Source organism: Mastigoproctus giganteus, chromosome 7 (genome assembly GCF_048544385.1).
Source record: "Mastigoproctus giganteus isolate SK-2022 chromosome 7, ASM4854438v1, whole genome shotgun sequence".
NCBI lineage: Eukaryota > Metazoa > Arthropoda > Arachnida > Uropygi > Thelyphonidae > Mastigoproctus > Mastigoproctus giganteus.
Window position 1 is genome coordinate 80,550,885 of NC_143581.1, and position 16,115 is coordinate 80,566,999.

General features: G+C 36.9%; 1 protein-coding gene across 1 annotated transcript in view; it reads left to right on the forward strand.

Moving 5' to 3' along the window:
• Positions 1-16,115, forward strand: part of LOC150083025 (DNA-dependent protein kinase catalytic subunit-like) — a 266,817-nt gene that overhangs the window by 193,012 nt on the left and 57,690 nt on the right. The window contains exons 13-14 of the mRNA XM_090378358.1: positions 6,210-6,308; positions 7,693-7,820. Coding sequence (XP_090234484.1) covers positions 6,210-6,308; positions 7,693-7,820 — 227 coding nt within the window. The remainder of the gene's footprint in view (positions 1-6,209; positions 6,309-7,692; positions 7,821-16,115) is intronic.

Genomic DNA, 16,115 nt, shown 5'->3' on the forward strand with positions numbered 1-16,115 from the left:
ATAGAGTAGACTTTAAGAATAACAGGACCTTCTGGGTTTGAAGGTACTGTTAGTTTGATTTTTCCGCTATCGAGAGAGTTTTATTTTTAATATATTTAATGCAGAAACAATGAGGCTAAATAAGAAATAGAGAGATTAAGAATGCAATTTTATTAACTGCACATAAAAAATATAAACATTGTGTTTTATGTAAACATGAAAAATATAAACATTGTGTATTCTAAGTTTATCTTCTAAGTTTATTATGTAAACATAAAAAAAACAAACATGCTTTAGTATATAAACATAAAAAACATAAATGCACTTTAGTATAAAAACATAAATGTACTTTAATATATAAACATAAAAAAAGGGAAAAAATTTCTATTCTATCTGATCCCCTTCGAATATGTCTGCTTTAGATGCAGAGGGTGCTGTTGCTGCCAACTCCGTGTCAGCAGACTGTTTTTCTTAGTCTTTGTCTAATTTTCTAATTCCGTGGCTTATCTTAAATTTAGTTAACCTTAAATCAGTAAAAGCAATTGTTGTATCAATGCCCATTTTTCCTTTAAATTCTTTTGCTTTGGCAATAAACATTGACCCTGATATAGCCATACCCTCCGTTTTTATTAAAACAATACCTATCGTTTTAATAAAAACCACTCATGCAGCACTTTATCCTAAGTTTTCTAATTTTGGCTTGCATAAACGTTTTCTATCAGCTATCTTTTTGTTTGTTCTGAGCATGCAGTAAATTCTAAAAGGGTGTGCTTTGAATGTTTAGTATCATACAATGTTGACGATCCAATGTTATTTTCCACCATTAATACAGTCCTACTTATGCTCCATTCTTCTTGAAGAGGAGTGTTTCCTCAGCCTAGAAGTTATTTCTTGTTAGGAATTTTTTCCCACCATAAAGTGCAGTTCAAGGTCGGTTAAGCCTCGGGCTGTCATGCACTCCCGTACTCCATCCATCCATGTCCTCCTAGGTCTTCCTCTTCTCCTTCCAGGAGGTATCCATTCCAGGATAGCCTTTGGATATCTGTTTTCTTGCATCTGTTTTACATGTCCATATCACGTTAGATACTTTTCTTTGGTGGTGTCAATAATAGTCTTTTTCACTTCCATTTTTTCCCTTATGTCTTCATTCCATTTTCTGTCTCTTCTAGAAGTTCCTGCTTAGCATTTCCAAAAATCCATTTCTGTGGAGAGCAATTTGTTTTCTGCTCGCCTATTCAATGTCCAGGTTTCCGCTCCATACAATAGAAGACTTTGTACAATCGTTTGAAATATAAGTTTCTTTGTTTTATTTAGGATATTTTTGCTCCACCGAACAGAGTTTAACATGCCTTTAGCCTTTCTGCCGTCTGTGATTCTCTTATTGATCCATCACTTTGTAAGAATGATCCCAAATATTTGAATTTATCGATTTGTTTGATTTTAAAACCTGCAATATTTAGAACGTATCCTGGTCCTGAAGACAACATTTCAGTCTTGCTAAAATTGATTTTTAGACCCCACTGTTTGTATTCCTCAAACAGTTGACGACATGCATACTTTGCATCTTCTAAGTCTTGTGCTATCACCACCTGATTATCTGCAAAAAGTAAATTGTGAATATAGGTGTTCTTATTAATCGACAATCCCATTTTATTACATTTTTTTTGACCAGGATCTTAGGCAGATATCGATATAAATTTTGAAAAGTGTTGGTGACATGCAACAACCTTGTAATAAGCCTTTTGAAGTGTGGAATTCAGATGACAAAGCTGATCCCACTTTAATTCTGCATCTATTATTCCTGTAAATTGCCTTAATAATGTTAATCAATTGTCCATCAATATTTGCCTCTTTCAGTGCTTCCCATAAGAGTTTTCTTGGAACACTGTCATATGCCTTTTCAAGGTCAATGAAAATCATAAAGATTTTTTTTCCTTTTGATTGGCATTTTTTCAGGATCTGTTGTACTGTTGAGATATGATCTATATATGACCTCCCAGCTGAAAAACCACTTTGTTCTTCTGATACCTCGATTTGGGCTTCTAAATGGTTCCTGATCCATTTTCCAAGGATCTTTAACAGCGGGTTCAGGACGTACATTCCTCTGTAATTTGAACAGCTTTTCCGATCGCCCTTCTTATAAATTGATGTAATATATCCTGTTATCATTTCTTTCGGTATTTCTTCTCCTCTCAGTATACCATTTAACAGTTTTTGTATCAGAACAGCCACTCTTCTTCCTCCATATTTCAGAAGTTCCATGCAAACTCCTCCAGGTCCAGGTGATTTGCCATTCCTTCCTTCCTTTAGCAGGAGTTCCACTTCCCTAACAGAAACTTTTAAGCCAGCGTCTTCTACACCAAAATTCTCCATCGTCTTGAACTCTTCCCGGTCTTCTTTTAAAAGTCCTTCACAGTACTCCATCCAGTCTTTCAAAGGTATTAATTGCAAACCAGCATTGTGTTTATTCTGTTTTCTCAAGTCTTTAAGGACCTTCCACGATTCCACTGATTGCTTGAAGCCCAATTTGCTATTAATAGTTGCACATTTCCTTTCCCATTCTTCGCTTCTACTACCAACCGATTCCTATCACCCAGCCATTTCTGATATGCAAGTTTCTTTTCCTCTACAGCAGCTCTTACTTTCTCTGTAATCCAGGTCTTTTTTGGGCCTTGGCTCTTCTTTTTGCCTAGGATTTCATGAGCTATTTTTTTAACAGTATTTTTTAAATATTTGTAGATTTCTTCAGTATTACCTTTTATCTCTATGTTAATTGCAGCATCCAGTCTCTGGGTGAATTTGTTTCTAATGCTGTTGTCCTGGAGTAGGTCAATGTTAAATTGATCCACTTGTAGCATTTCTCCTTCCCTGAATTGTTGGTTGTCCACACATATTTTCTTAATCCAGTTCCACCTTAGTGTTGTTTTAACAAAAAAATGGTCAGATCCACATTCAGCTCCTCTATAAACTCTGACATCTTTCAATACATATGTCCCTGAATGTTTTGAAATAATGTAATCTATAACTGATCTAATTTGTCTTGTCTCCTGTGACCAAGTATATTTATGGATATCCTTGTGTTGGAAAAATGTGTTGTTTATTCTCAAGTCAAACTGTTCACAAAGATTGCATAGTCTATCTCCGTTGTCAATCCTCTCTTTCTCTCCAAATCTTCCAATAACTTTGCTATTTTGTTCAGTTCCTACTCTTGCATTGAAATCTCCCATTAGAAATATCTCTTTGTTCTTAGGAATTTTTTCTATTAGTTCTCTCAGATCCTCCCAAAATTCATCCTATTCATCCAAAATTCATCAAGGTATCGGCGGTGTCATTAGTTGGGGCATATATTCCCAGAATACATATTTCTCCCCCGTACATTTTCAGTTCCAATGAGATCATTCTTTCAAAAGCGGTACTCACCTTGAAATTAATCTGCGATGGTTTACTTAGGTAGCGTGGTTAATGTTTAAGTTGAATTGTTAAATTGAAAAATTAAAAGGGAGGGAAGTAGGTAAAAGTTGACTGAGTTAAATGGGCGCAAGGAAACAGAAGTGTACACATCCAATCCTTGGTTGTCATCGAAATAAAAGAAAGAAGAATAATTAAAAACTATGTAAGTGAATCCGGTGAAGCCAATAGTCTTTATGAGGACTTTCGTTAGTTAGAGAACGTCTTCAGTTGGCAATGTGTGGGGAGAGAACGTGCATGGTATTTTAAGAATAAAAAATTATACTCTCGTGATGCCTTTTTTGACATGTGGGAAATTTAATCTCGAGAGGTTCCAAATTGGGGAAAGATTGAAGGGGAGTTTAGAATTTTGAGGTTAGAGTGGTGCTTGTACCATTTGATAACTAGAGCTTCATATTGAAGTATTCTGTAGCTGGATTTTAGTTTAATGATGGAAATGGCAGAATCGTACCAGGTGAGTACCGCTTTTTAAGCTTTCGCTATTCTTTTCTAGTCTATTAACACGGTACTTGAAGATTTCTAAAAATTTCGTATGATCATTCTTTCATTAATATATTGCCAGTTTTTGATGTTGTGTCTCAATTTCTTTTTAACAGTAATAGAAACTCCTGCTCTTGCTCTTTCACTCTTATCAACCCCACTCCAAAAATGGTAGTATTCTCCCATTATTTCCTCTTCACATCCCTTTTTCTTTGTCTCTGATAACACGACGATGTCTAACTTGAATTTTTGCAGTTCATCCGAAAGAAAGTTTTTTTAGTTGAAAGGCCTTGAATATTCCAGCATCCCAAAATTATAGTCCTTTTCCGTTTGCCGAGTCGTTCCCGAAAGTTCAGTCCATTTTCATTTTCACTTGTAGGTCGTTTAGCATTTTTGTATTTTTTACACTGAACGAGGAGCTAGCCCATTGCAGCAACCCCCAACCTGGAGGGCCGGGGTATCTCTCTTAGTCTGGCTCCTACCCTTTGTCCTTCCATAAACTACAATGATAGTACATATTTCAACTGATCATTCTATTTACAATTCCAAAATTTAAAAAAAATAAAAAAAAACCTCGCATTATACCTGTCCAACTTGGGAGGCCCTACCAGTAGTTAAGCTACTGCTGACTTTGCTCTTCGGATCATCGGGACACGTAAGCGGCCCTGGAGTTTAATGATACAAGGGTGGTTCAATAAAAAATCGCCCTCACCTACTTCCACATATCGCAGAATCATATTTTGTCTGTAGCAGCATACATATACAGCATACACTCTGTACCAAAGGTACAGAGTGTATGCTTAATTTGTTTTTCTCTTACAGAGCTGAACGTGTGACGAAGTAGCATCGTGGACAAAGTTGAAGGCAGAGCTGTAATCTGGTATCTGTTCTTGAAGGGGAAATCTCATAAAGAAATCCACGAGGAGGTGACTGCTGCATATAAGGATGAAGCACCATCCTATGGCATTGTGAAGCACTGGCATAGACAGTTTAGATGTGGTCGGACATCGGTAGAATCTGAGCCCATTCCAGGTCGTCCCCATTCAGCCATTGATGACAGCATGATCAGAAAAGTGGTGTTGTTAATCCTGGATTCTGTTAATCTGTTGAAACAGTCCTTCATGACCAACTCCATTTACAGAAATTGAGTGCAAGATGGATTCCCCGATTATTGACTGGTTTCTAGAAGGCTGATCGACAACAGAAATCACAAAAGTTTTTAGCCCTGTGCCAAAAAAATGAAGACTTTTTCTCTCATCTAATCACTTAGGATGAAAGTTGGATGACCCTGAAAAAAGCAGTCCATGGAATGGCGACATCATGTTCCCCCCCCCCCCCCCCCCCCCCGAAGGCAAAGGTCCAAGTGACAGCAGGAAAGTTCTTTCTGACAGCGTTTTGAGATGAGAAAGGCATAATAATGATTGATTACCTGCCGAAAGGTAGAACAATTACAGGTTCCTATTATGCCAACTTACAAAATCACAGGAGAAAATCAAAACATGTAGGTATGAAGCATGGTATGAGAATGCTTCAATACAGTGCCCCAGTTCAACTTCTGAAATTGCAACAACACAAGCGACCAGTTGTGGATATGAAATATTGCCCCATCCAGCCTATTCACCCGATCTTGTATCATCAGACTTCTTTTGTTTCCTTCCCTCAAATCATTTCTTTGGGGGACCCACTTCCCTGACAACGAGACACTTATTTCTGCAACAGAGTGCAAAGACCAACCTCACCACTTCTACAAAAACAGTATCCATAGCCCCATCCATCGATGTGAAAAATGTGTAAATCTGTACGGTGGCTATTTGTAGAGAAGGACTAAAACCTGTGCCAAGAATCAACAGGTTAGCACCACTGCAGCTAGGTCAGGGTGATTCTTTATTGAATCACCCTCCTAATTATATATTAATAATATAATGATTAATATATAAATAATTATATAATAGTTCAGTGATACAGACATAATAAAAAAATAAATAAGAATAAGAACATGTATCTAGCAACAATAAAAATTTTAAATTTTATTGTTTTACTGCTTATTCTTATTTATTATTTTATTATATATATATTTTTTTACCATTGTAGACTTTATAGCTGTTTTTGATAAATTAAAACTGCTATAATCTTATGACCTTGCAGAATGGGACACATGTTTATATAAACTTTTTTCATTGTTTTCATGTTCCTGAAAGTATGTGACTTACATATTATGAAATGGCCTGTATATGTATATTTATATACTTTATTACTCTGTGATGATGAACTTTTTCCCACAGAATGGAATTATTGATCCTAAAGATGCATCTCTTAGAGATTTCAGTGCTTGTTGTTTACAAGAATTTATGAAATGGTCTATCAGGCAGTCTTCATCAAAGGTAAAAATCAACTTTATTTTCTCCTTATGAATGCAGTTTAATATTACAAGAAGGAATAATTTCTTTTATCTGTTTATAACTTCATTTAATATCTACGCTCAGTGATCATTGAATTATGACCACCAATCTAATACCATGTTGGGCCACCATTTGCATGGGTAACATCAGCTATTCTATTAATAATTGATTCCACAAGATGTTTGAAGATGTTTGTAGGGATGGTGATGGCTGTGTGTCCCATTGATGCTTTACTTCTGTTTTAAAACATCCCACGGGTGTTCATTTGGATTCAATTATCATCTTGAAAGATCCTGTTTCTGTGTGGAAAAAAATGCAAAATGACAGGGTGCACATGGTCTCCTAAGATTTGCCAGTAAACCTCACCAGTGAAGCATGGTCCAGATGCACCTGGTTAGGCACCATGAACAATAGGTCCATGGACTTGTGTTGCTTGTGCCACACATGAAGGTGTTCATCAGTGTATTACACCAGGTATTTGGACATTCGACCAGCACACTTGTTTCCAGTCATCTCGTGTCCAACAAGCTTGTTGTTTGACACCACAGCATTCACCGTGACTATGATCAACAGTGAGAAGGTTTCTTGGGTTTTCTACTGTGGAACCCCATACATCTGAATGTGTAGCACATCATCATTTGTGATATTCTTTTTATTTTGGCATTCTCCTATTGTATTATGATATCAACTGTTGTACAGTGACCAACCATTGTTTGTTGATATTTGGTTTTTAGGAGCATTAGCAACTAAGGCCATATTGCTCCAGGGATATGCGGTGGTCATTCCCTGACCTTTCCACATCCTCCATATTTGGTGACTCACGGGCTCGAACCCCAATCTAATCAAGATGCGTGTGCTACGCACTGCCGCTCCTGCCTACCTGGCTACGGAGGTGCCGACCAACCATTGAGCCTGTACAATATGTTGCACCCTTCGCTCACCACAAACATCCATCTTGTGTAATCTTTTACAGTTTTGTTGTCAGGAGTTGGTTTGACCCATTCTTTATACACCTTAACAACACTTGGCTGTGAGCAACCTACAAGATGTGCTATTTCCAATATGGAAGCACCTGACACACACAAACACTCACAATCATGCACTTTTGAAACTCTGATAACTTTACAACATCTTCTAACTGCTGCTTTATCACTTTGATTTGCATGATTGATGCAAATTACCACTACTCTATCATATGAAGCTATTTGGCTTTTTATACTGCAAGCTATAAGGCAAAGTCTGTTATGGATGGGGTGATCATAATCCAGTGATGGATCTCTGAATATATAATTGTTATGTGAATAAAATTTTTAATTTTTCACAAAACACTTTATCCGAATTCAAGTATTTATATATGTATATCTAGGCACCAGGGAATGTTCCAGCCAGTGTAAAACATCTTCTGAAAATCATATATAATTATAGCCAACATCCGAGTTCATCCAAAAGACAAGGAGCTGCTCTTGCCTTTAACAATATATACACAATTTTTAGGTATGACTCGTGTTTCTTTTTTTAGTTATATTATTATGCATTTTTAAAGTGTATTTATCTGTTTATGCTTGTAGAGGAAAGACATCAGAAAATTAGCTGTTCAGAAACCACATAAATATTTTTTGCAGTCAAAAGTCATTGTATAACTGAAAACATTCTCAGCCTTAAAGAATGTTTGTTTAAAACAGTCTCAGCTTTAAGGAACATTTGTTTAAGACACTCAGCTTTAATGAACATTTGAACTAACAGTAAGGCAACCAACTGATCAAGATTATATAATGTGCAGTTTTGTGAATTTATAAATTCAGTAGTTCTATTTATAAATATTGTAATTTTACTATCCTTAATACACTCATTGGCCAAAAAATTTGAAACCTTTTGCAATTGGGGTATGTACAATAGGCAAATATAAATTGTCATATAGTATGATCACAAGTTTTGTGGTTGGTAAGTATGCTTTCCTGGGATTTCTTAATCTGTCCAGTCATTGGGAAGACAGGCACTCTTTCTGATTTTCAGGAAGGTGTTATTGTTGGAGTACATTTAGCAGGAGCTATATTTAGGAAAACAAAATCATTGGTGCATTGAAAGCAACTTTCTTAAAAGTATACAATGAGTAGAAAACAAAAGGAAAATGTAACTCTAAGATAGAAAGAAATGTGACAGAAAGTCAGTACACTAAGAATGACACTGCAGGAATTTAAAGTGAATTGCATGTCAGAATAAAGGTATGTGCAGTAAATGATTGAAAAATTTAGTTTAGCCAAAGAATGACCCATTTATAAACAAACTATGTGGCAGAAGTTGAAGAGGCTGGACATTGTTAGTTTGTTTCTATACAAAAGCCACTTCCTTCTGTAAAAAATCGAAAGACTTGACTGTAAAAATTAAAAGATTGAACAATTAAAAATTAGAATTAGTGGTACCATCACTTATAAGATAGGACTGTGTAACAGCGGAAAAGAGATTGTGGTCTGATTAGTTTCAATTTACACTTTTTTGCACCAATGATAGGCTGAAAGTAGTAGTGGCATGTGATGCAAGAAAGCAAATGTATGACCTTATGCAGCATCAGCCAAAAAAAAAAAAAAAAAAATCACACCATTCCCTCCAAATCTCTGTCCAATTCCTCCTTAAATTTATTTAACCTATCAACTTCCACAATGACAGATGGAATTTTGTTCTGGCAGTTAACCACCCACTGACTAAAGGCAAATTTCCGCACATCTATTCTACTTCTGTCTTTTCTTAATTTAAATTTATGGCCCCTTAGGTTCTTAATCTGAACAAGTGGAAGAATCCCTTCAGAATTCAGCATGCTCAACCCATTCAAGGACTTATACACCTCAATCAGATCACTGCACAGGTGCCTAGTCTCCAGCCACTGCAATTTGCAGAACTTAAGCCTCTCTTGGTAAGAGGATCCCTTCTCTGTACACACTCAAGCAAATCTACATCCTTCCTAAAATGAGGCCTCCTGACCTGTACACAGTACTCAAGGCATGGTCTGACCATTGCCTTATACAGAGGGACAATCACTTCTTTTTCCTTGCTAGCAAAATTCCTATATATCATTGACAAAACCCCATGACCTGCCCTGGCAGCCTGTCTGCATTGCTCAGAAAACTTCATATCTGACTGCACAATTACTCCCAGGTCTTTTTCATTTTCTACCACCTTAAGTGTAGTACCACACAGTTGGTACGTTTCTCTGGGGTTACTTCTACCCATATGCAGTACTTTGCATTTGTCAAGGTTACTTCAGTTGCCACTTCTTAGCCCATCTGCCCAAATTATCTAGATCCTGTTGTAGTAGCAAACTGTCATTACTGTCATTAACAACCCTGTCAACCTTTGTATCATCTGCAAACTTCGACACTAAGCTTGATATATACCTTCATCAATATCATTGATTACAAAACAACAGTGGACCCAACACCGAACCCTGTGGGACTCCACTAATAACATTTGTCCACGAAGAGCAGCACCCATTGATTACTGCCCTCTGTATTTCTCCCACTCAACCAACCTTTTATCCATTGTAGCAACTTACCCTTAATACCATTCTGCTCCAATATGTACAATAGTCTTCCGTGCACAACAGTGTCAAAAGCTTTCCTGAAATCCAAATATATGATATCAAAATTATTTTTTGCATCCAGTTCCTTTGTAACCACATCGTAATATCCTATCAAATTTGTCAGACAAGACTTTCCCTTAACAAACCCATGCTGTGTCTGAATTATTGCTGCAGTCTTGTCTAGATGATCCTGCAATGCATCTTTAACTAGTGACTCCATTATTTTACCCGGAACAGAAGTTAAACTAACTGGTCTGTAATTACTCGTGTCACCCTTTGATGCCCTTTGTGAATTGGGAATACATTTCCACCTCTCCAGTCCGTGGGGACCTCCCCTGAGTCCAAGGATGCTCTAATAATTATGGCTAAGGGTTTGCTTAGTTGCTTTGCTGCCTCTAATATAACTGGATAGATCCCATGCACCCCAGGTGCCTTTCTTATGTTTAATTTCAACAATTTCTTCTCCACTTTTCTCTCAGTTATTACAAAATCATTAAGCACCCTGCTACAGTTTGATAATCTTCTGCCATTTCCAAACCTTAACTCATGTGTGAATGTAGATGCAAAATACTCATTCAGTTTGTTTGCTATCTGAGCAGGATCATCAACAGTCAAACCATCGATATCAAGTGGACCAATCAGATTCATCCCCTTCCTTCTAGAGTTTACATAAGTAAAGAACTCTTTGTTGTTTTTCTTAGCAACCTTTGCCAAAGATTTCTCGTAATCTGCCTTCGCCTGGCTAGCCTTCTTTGTGACTCGATTACAGACTAGCTTGTATCTGCCATAGGCTTCTCAGTCGGTCGCTTGATAATTTATATGCATCCCATGCATTTTTCTTCTCTGTCACAAGTCTCATTAGTTCATTTGATAACCATTTAGGCCTAAACCTTGAACAATATTTCTTAATAGGTATGAAACTTTTAGTATCTTCCACGATTAATTCCTTGAATGCTTCCCACATTTATGGACTAATTCAATGGAAAAGTTCGGTGAAACGCAAGTAGTTGCTCTTGACATCTCAAAGGCTTTTGATCGTGTTTGGCATAAAGGTCTTCTAAACAAGCTTCCATCTTATGGTTTGCCAACTGCTTTTAGTAATTGGTTATCCAGTTTTCTCTCTGATCGCTCACTGAGGGTGATGGGTTGGCTCTCTGTCTTCTAACTTCTCCACTAATGCCGGTGTCCCCCAAGGTTCAGTTCTTTCCCCCACTCTTTTCCTCTTGTATATTAATAACCTTCTTCCATTGACTGGCAATCCTATCCATAGTTTTGCCGATAATAGCACATTGCATTCCATTTTCCATTTTGAGAAACCTTGTCCTGCTCAATCAGCTTCAACTTCTCGAAAATCTGCTACCAGTTCCTTAAATGCCGATCTTCAGGTAATTCTCCAGTGGCGCAAAGACAACTTAGTTGATTTCAACCCTTCTAAAACTGAGTCTTGTCTTATATCTCGCAAAAAGGATTCTTCTGCTCCTATGCTTATCTTTAGGGACACTCCGATTTCTAGGCAAAATGATATATCTCTTTTGGGGATTACCCTGACTTCTAATCTCTCTTGGCACAAGCACGTTATAAATATTGCTTCCTCTGCATCTAAAAAGCTTGGTTTTCTCTTTTGCTCTCGGTGTTACTTTTCTTCCAAACAGCTGCTCACTCTGTATAAATCGCAAATCCACCCTGCATTGGAATATTGTTCCCACATCTGGGGTGGTGCCCCCAAAGCTTCTCTCAGGCTTCTTGATTCCATTCAGAAGAGGGCAGTTAGGTTAATTAATGATTCATCTCTAACAGAGTCTCTCCACGCGCTTTCTCATAGACGTACTGTTTCTGCTGCATGCCTCTTCTACAGATACTTCCACGGGCACTGTTCTTCTGAATTTGCTTCTATAATTCCCGCTCTCTCTCTTTCAAAACAGTCCGAACACGTGCTGCCACCAGCCAACATGCATTTACTGTCCAACTTCAAACCCGCAGAACCAACTTTTCATCTTCCTCATTTATTCATTCAACTGCCATTTTCTGGAACAACCTTCCTTCATAAGTATTTCCTGAAAATTACAATCTACAGAAGTTCAAGTCCAGTGTCAACAAATATCTTCTTTCGTCTTCTCAACCTCCAACCCAAGCACGGTACTAAGTACTATAGGTTCTAATACCTCTCGTGTTTGGGGTTCACATAAAAAAAAAAAAAAAAACCTTAGAATGTACTGTTGGTAACATCTATCAGTTGATCCCACTGTAGAGAATTTAAAAACTGTCTGAGACCACTGTACTCACCTTATGATGTGAACTTTATGCAGTTCACATCAAGTATGATGTGAACTGCATGAAGTCATGCATCCAGACTGTATTATGTCCAGTGGAAGTTGAAGAATGGCTGGAGGTGGTATCATGGTAAGGAATGTGTTCTGTTGGTGCAGACTTGTTAGAAGGGGAAAATTACTCTCAATGAATATCTTTTTGTTGGGCCAGACCAATTTCCCCCTGTAGTGCTTCATTTTTATTCAATTTGCAGTGGATTCTTTCAAGGCAAAAACAACTATTCACTGTGCAAAAATTATATCTCATTGGTTCGAGGAACACTCCCAAGATTTCCAACATCTATCCCGTCACCTAATTCTCCAGATATGAATCCAGTTGAGAATGTCTAGGATATGTGGAAAGCAGTTTGGTTTTACAACTGCCTTCTCTACCAAACACAATACTGTAGCTGACGAATATCCTGTTGTGTTAATCTCATGACTTGCAAGTCATATGATTTCTCTGGGCTTCTCGTAAACCTACCTTGAAACTGAGCTCTGCCCTCACTGACTTTTATTCGGTCACCACCTTGGCTAGGATGATTGCACAATCAAGCATCCTTTATAAATTTTTCACAAATTGCAGAACTGTAGGTTTACTGAGTGGCTTCTGTTTTATGCTGTGTTTGAAATTTACATGTAGCAGCAGCAGTGAGTGGCAGACTGCATCTTGTTGAACCGAAGTATGCATTGTGCTTTCTCATGGTTGATAAATTCCCCATTAAAGTTTTGTGATTATGGTGCAGTGCACACATTTTCCGGTTGATGAATAAAAATGTGAAGATATTCTCTCTCACTTGGAAGTTTCGGGTTTGTATCTTATATCCTATTCACACAAATAATGTTTTAATTTTGTAAAGAACGTTTGTGAACAGTCTTTACTACTACTTAATAATATAATACTTTGGACCTTGTCTTTGCTTTGCAAAAATATTGATAATTGTTTCCATTTTTGAAATGCTAGTTCACATTCTGTCATGTAAGTGCACATCAGTTATTTTGGATTGGAATTTTTTTTTATATATATATGAAAAAATGTGTTTATTAGTAATGGCCGCATGGTGCAAGAAAGTCTATGGCTTATGCTGCACCAGCCAAAAAAAAAAAAAAAAAAAAAAATCCGAACAATGCAATGATAAAAACAAAACAAAACAAAAAAAAAAAATAAATATTAATAATTAATTAAAAAAAAAAAAGGAAATTAAACCTATCATCCTATGCGCTTCCCTTACCCGAAAGTACTATCCAGATGACCTTTGAATTTCCCCAAACTGTTGGCTTCTACCACCCACGAAGGCAACTTATTCCAGTAATTTATAACTCGCTGGCTAAAATAAAACTTCCTGCAGTCCAATCTAAACATTTCCCTCCCGTAACTTGAATTTATGTCCCCTAGTTCTTGCATCATTTATAATCTTGAAAATTTCATCCTTATTCATTTTACTGATGCCTCTCAGAGCCTTAAACACCTCAATCAAATCTCCTCTAAGAAGTCTAGTTTCCAAACTCTGCAACCCACATATTCGAAGTCTTTCTTCATAAGGACACCCATTTGCCGATCTCACCAGGCGAGTTACCCGTCTTTGCACCCTTTCAAGAAGCTCGATGTCTTTCTTTAGGTGCGGTCTCCATACTTGAACACAGTATTCCAAGTATGGTCTAACATAAGCCTTATATAATGGGATTATCACGTCCCTGTCTCTACTTGCAAAAGTTCGATAGATCATCGATAGGACACCATGGGCTTTCCTTGCAACCTGTTTACAATGCTCAGAGAATTTCATGTCTAACTGTATCGTAACACCCAAGTCCCTTTCCTCCAGTACTGGGTTTAGTTGAACTCCACCAAGTGAATAAGTTATTTTGGGATTACTGTTTCCCAGGTGTAATACCTTACACTTTGTTGGATTAAAGCATAGCTGCCATTTTTCTGACCATTCCTGAAGTCTATCTAGGTCTCTCTGAAGAAGCTCAGCTTGACAGTGATCATTAACTACTCTACCAATTTTAACATCATCTGCAAATTTAGACATCACGCCCTCTATCCCTTCATCAATGTCGTTTATGAAAATTAAAAACAACAGTGGTCCTGATACTGATCCTTGGGGAATCCCACTTCTTACATCAACCCAAATGAGGAATAGCCATTTATCACAACCCTCTGCCTCCTGCCCTGAAGCCATCCTTCTATCCATATAAGGATTTTCTCAGCGATTCCAACCTGTTCCAGCTTATAAAGCAACCGCTCATGTGGGACTGAGTCAAAAGCTTTGCTGAAATCTAAATAAACAATGTCGAAATTATTCCCTAAATCCAGCTCTTGAGTGACCCTTTCGAAATAGCGAACCAGATTTGTTAAACATGATTTTCCCTTTACAAAACCATGCTGAGTATCCTTGAGAATTTCAATTTGATTCAAATGATCCTGAATTCCACCCTTGATCATTGCCTCTATGATTTTCCCTACTACTGAAGTCAGACTGACAGGTTGATAATTTCCAACTTCACTTTTAGAGCCACCCTTATGTATGGGAGATACATTTGCACTTTTCTAATCCAAGGGAATCTCCCCAGAGTCTAGTGATGCTCGCATAATTAGCCTCAATGGTTCAATGCACTCGCTTGCCGCCTCCCTTAAGATTATAGGGTATATTCCATCAACTCCAGGAGCCTTACTGGTCTGTAGGCTCAAAAGTTTTTTCATTAAATAATCTTGTGAAATTTCAATATCATTAATTACATATTTTTTAACTTCGCTCCCAAAATTTCTCATTGCCACAAAAGGCTTTTCATTTGTAAATGTCGATGCAAAATAACTGTTGAGTTCATCTGCAATGGCAGCTGGTGTATTTAATACTCTCCCCTTTCCCTTACGTAAAGGTCCGATCTGGTTTGCCCTACTCTTCTTGGCATTTATATATGTGAAGAATTCTTTATCCCCCCCTTATATATAAAGCTCTTTATATATAAAGAGCTACCAAATACTCTTGCCAATTTTGTGCTGAGTTATGCAATTCAGAGTACTGTAGTGCTAAGAAGAATAAAAGATAATTAAAGCTTTCTGGTTGAAAATAATATGCAAATTTGATTCATATTGCAGTTTACAATCAAAATAGCAGTTTTGCTGTAGCATCACTGACTTATTTGGAGAATGGGTTTTCAGAAAAATTGAATTGGTTACACACTTCTTTTTATGCTGTGGCATCAGTGCCTTCTCACAGTGATTGTAAAGATGCATTTTAGAGAGATGATATATCTTAAAAAGAGTGATAATTTGGTGATTAAAATATGAGTGCATTTTTTTTTATATAAAAAAAAATATATATATATATATATAATATTGATAAAAATATTCAGGTTACTGAGTGACAAAGTAAGCAAGCAAAGTATTAAAACAAAATTAATTATTAAACTGTGTCCTGGATCCTGGGTACTACTATTTACAGTAGAGAAACCCCGGCAACCATAATGAAATATAGACAAATGTTTATATTCATTGTATAGGGAAGGGATGCTGACCTATCAATTGTAATTACCATGGAAAAATTGAGAAGGCCTGTAAGGTGAAGGAGATAACCTGAAATAAATTGATTAATTAACATAAAAATAATAACGATGTTATCTACAGTAGTGAGTCCTAGGGCTTTAACTACTTTTTTAAAGGGTCAGCAGCCAAAACTGTAGGAGCCACCACAATAAGCAGGGTCTCTGTATCTGTTATGATGCATATGTGTGAGTTGTATAAATCATAGCCGACCCGGCAGAGGCCAAAAAGAAAGGAATAAAATTTTTTAACCTTCAAACAACAACAGAAAAAAAAAAAAAAAAAAAAGCTAAAATAATGCCAATAAAACTTTATTAAAGCAAAAAGAAGAATGAAATTTTAAAATCAAAAAGACCAATACATTA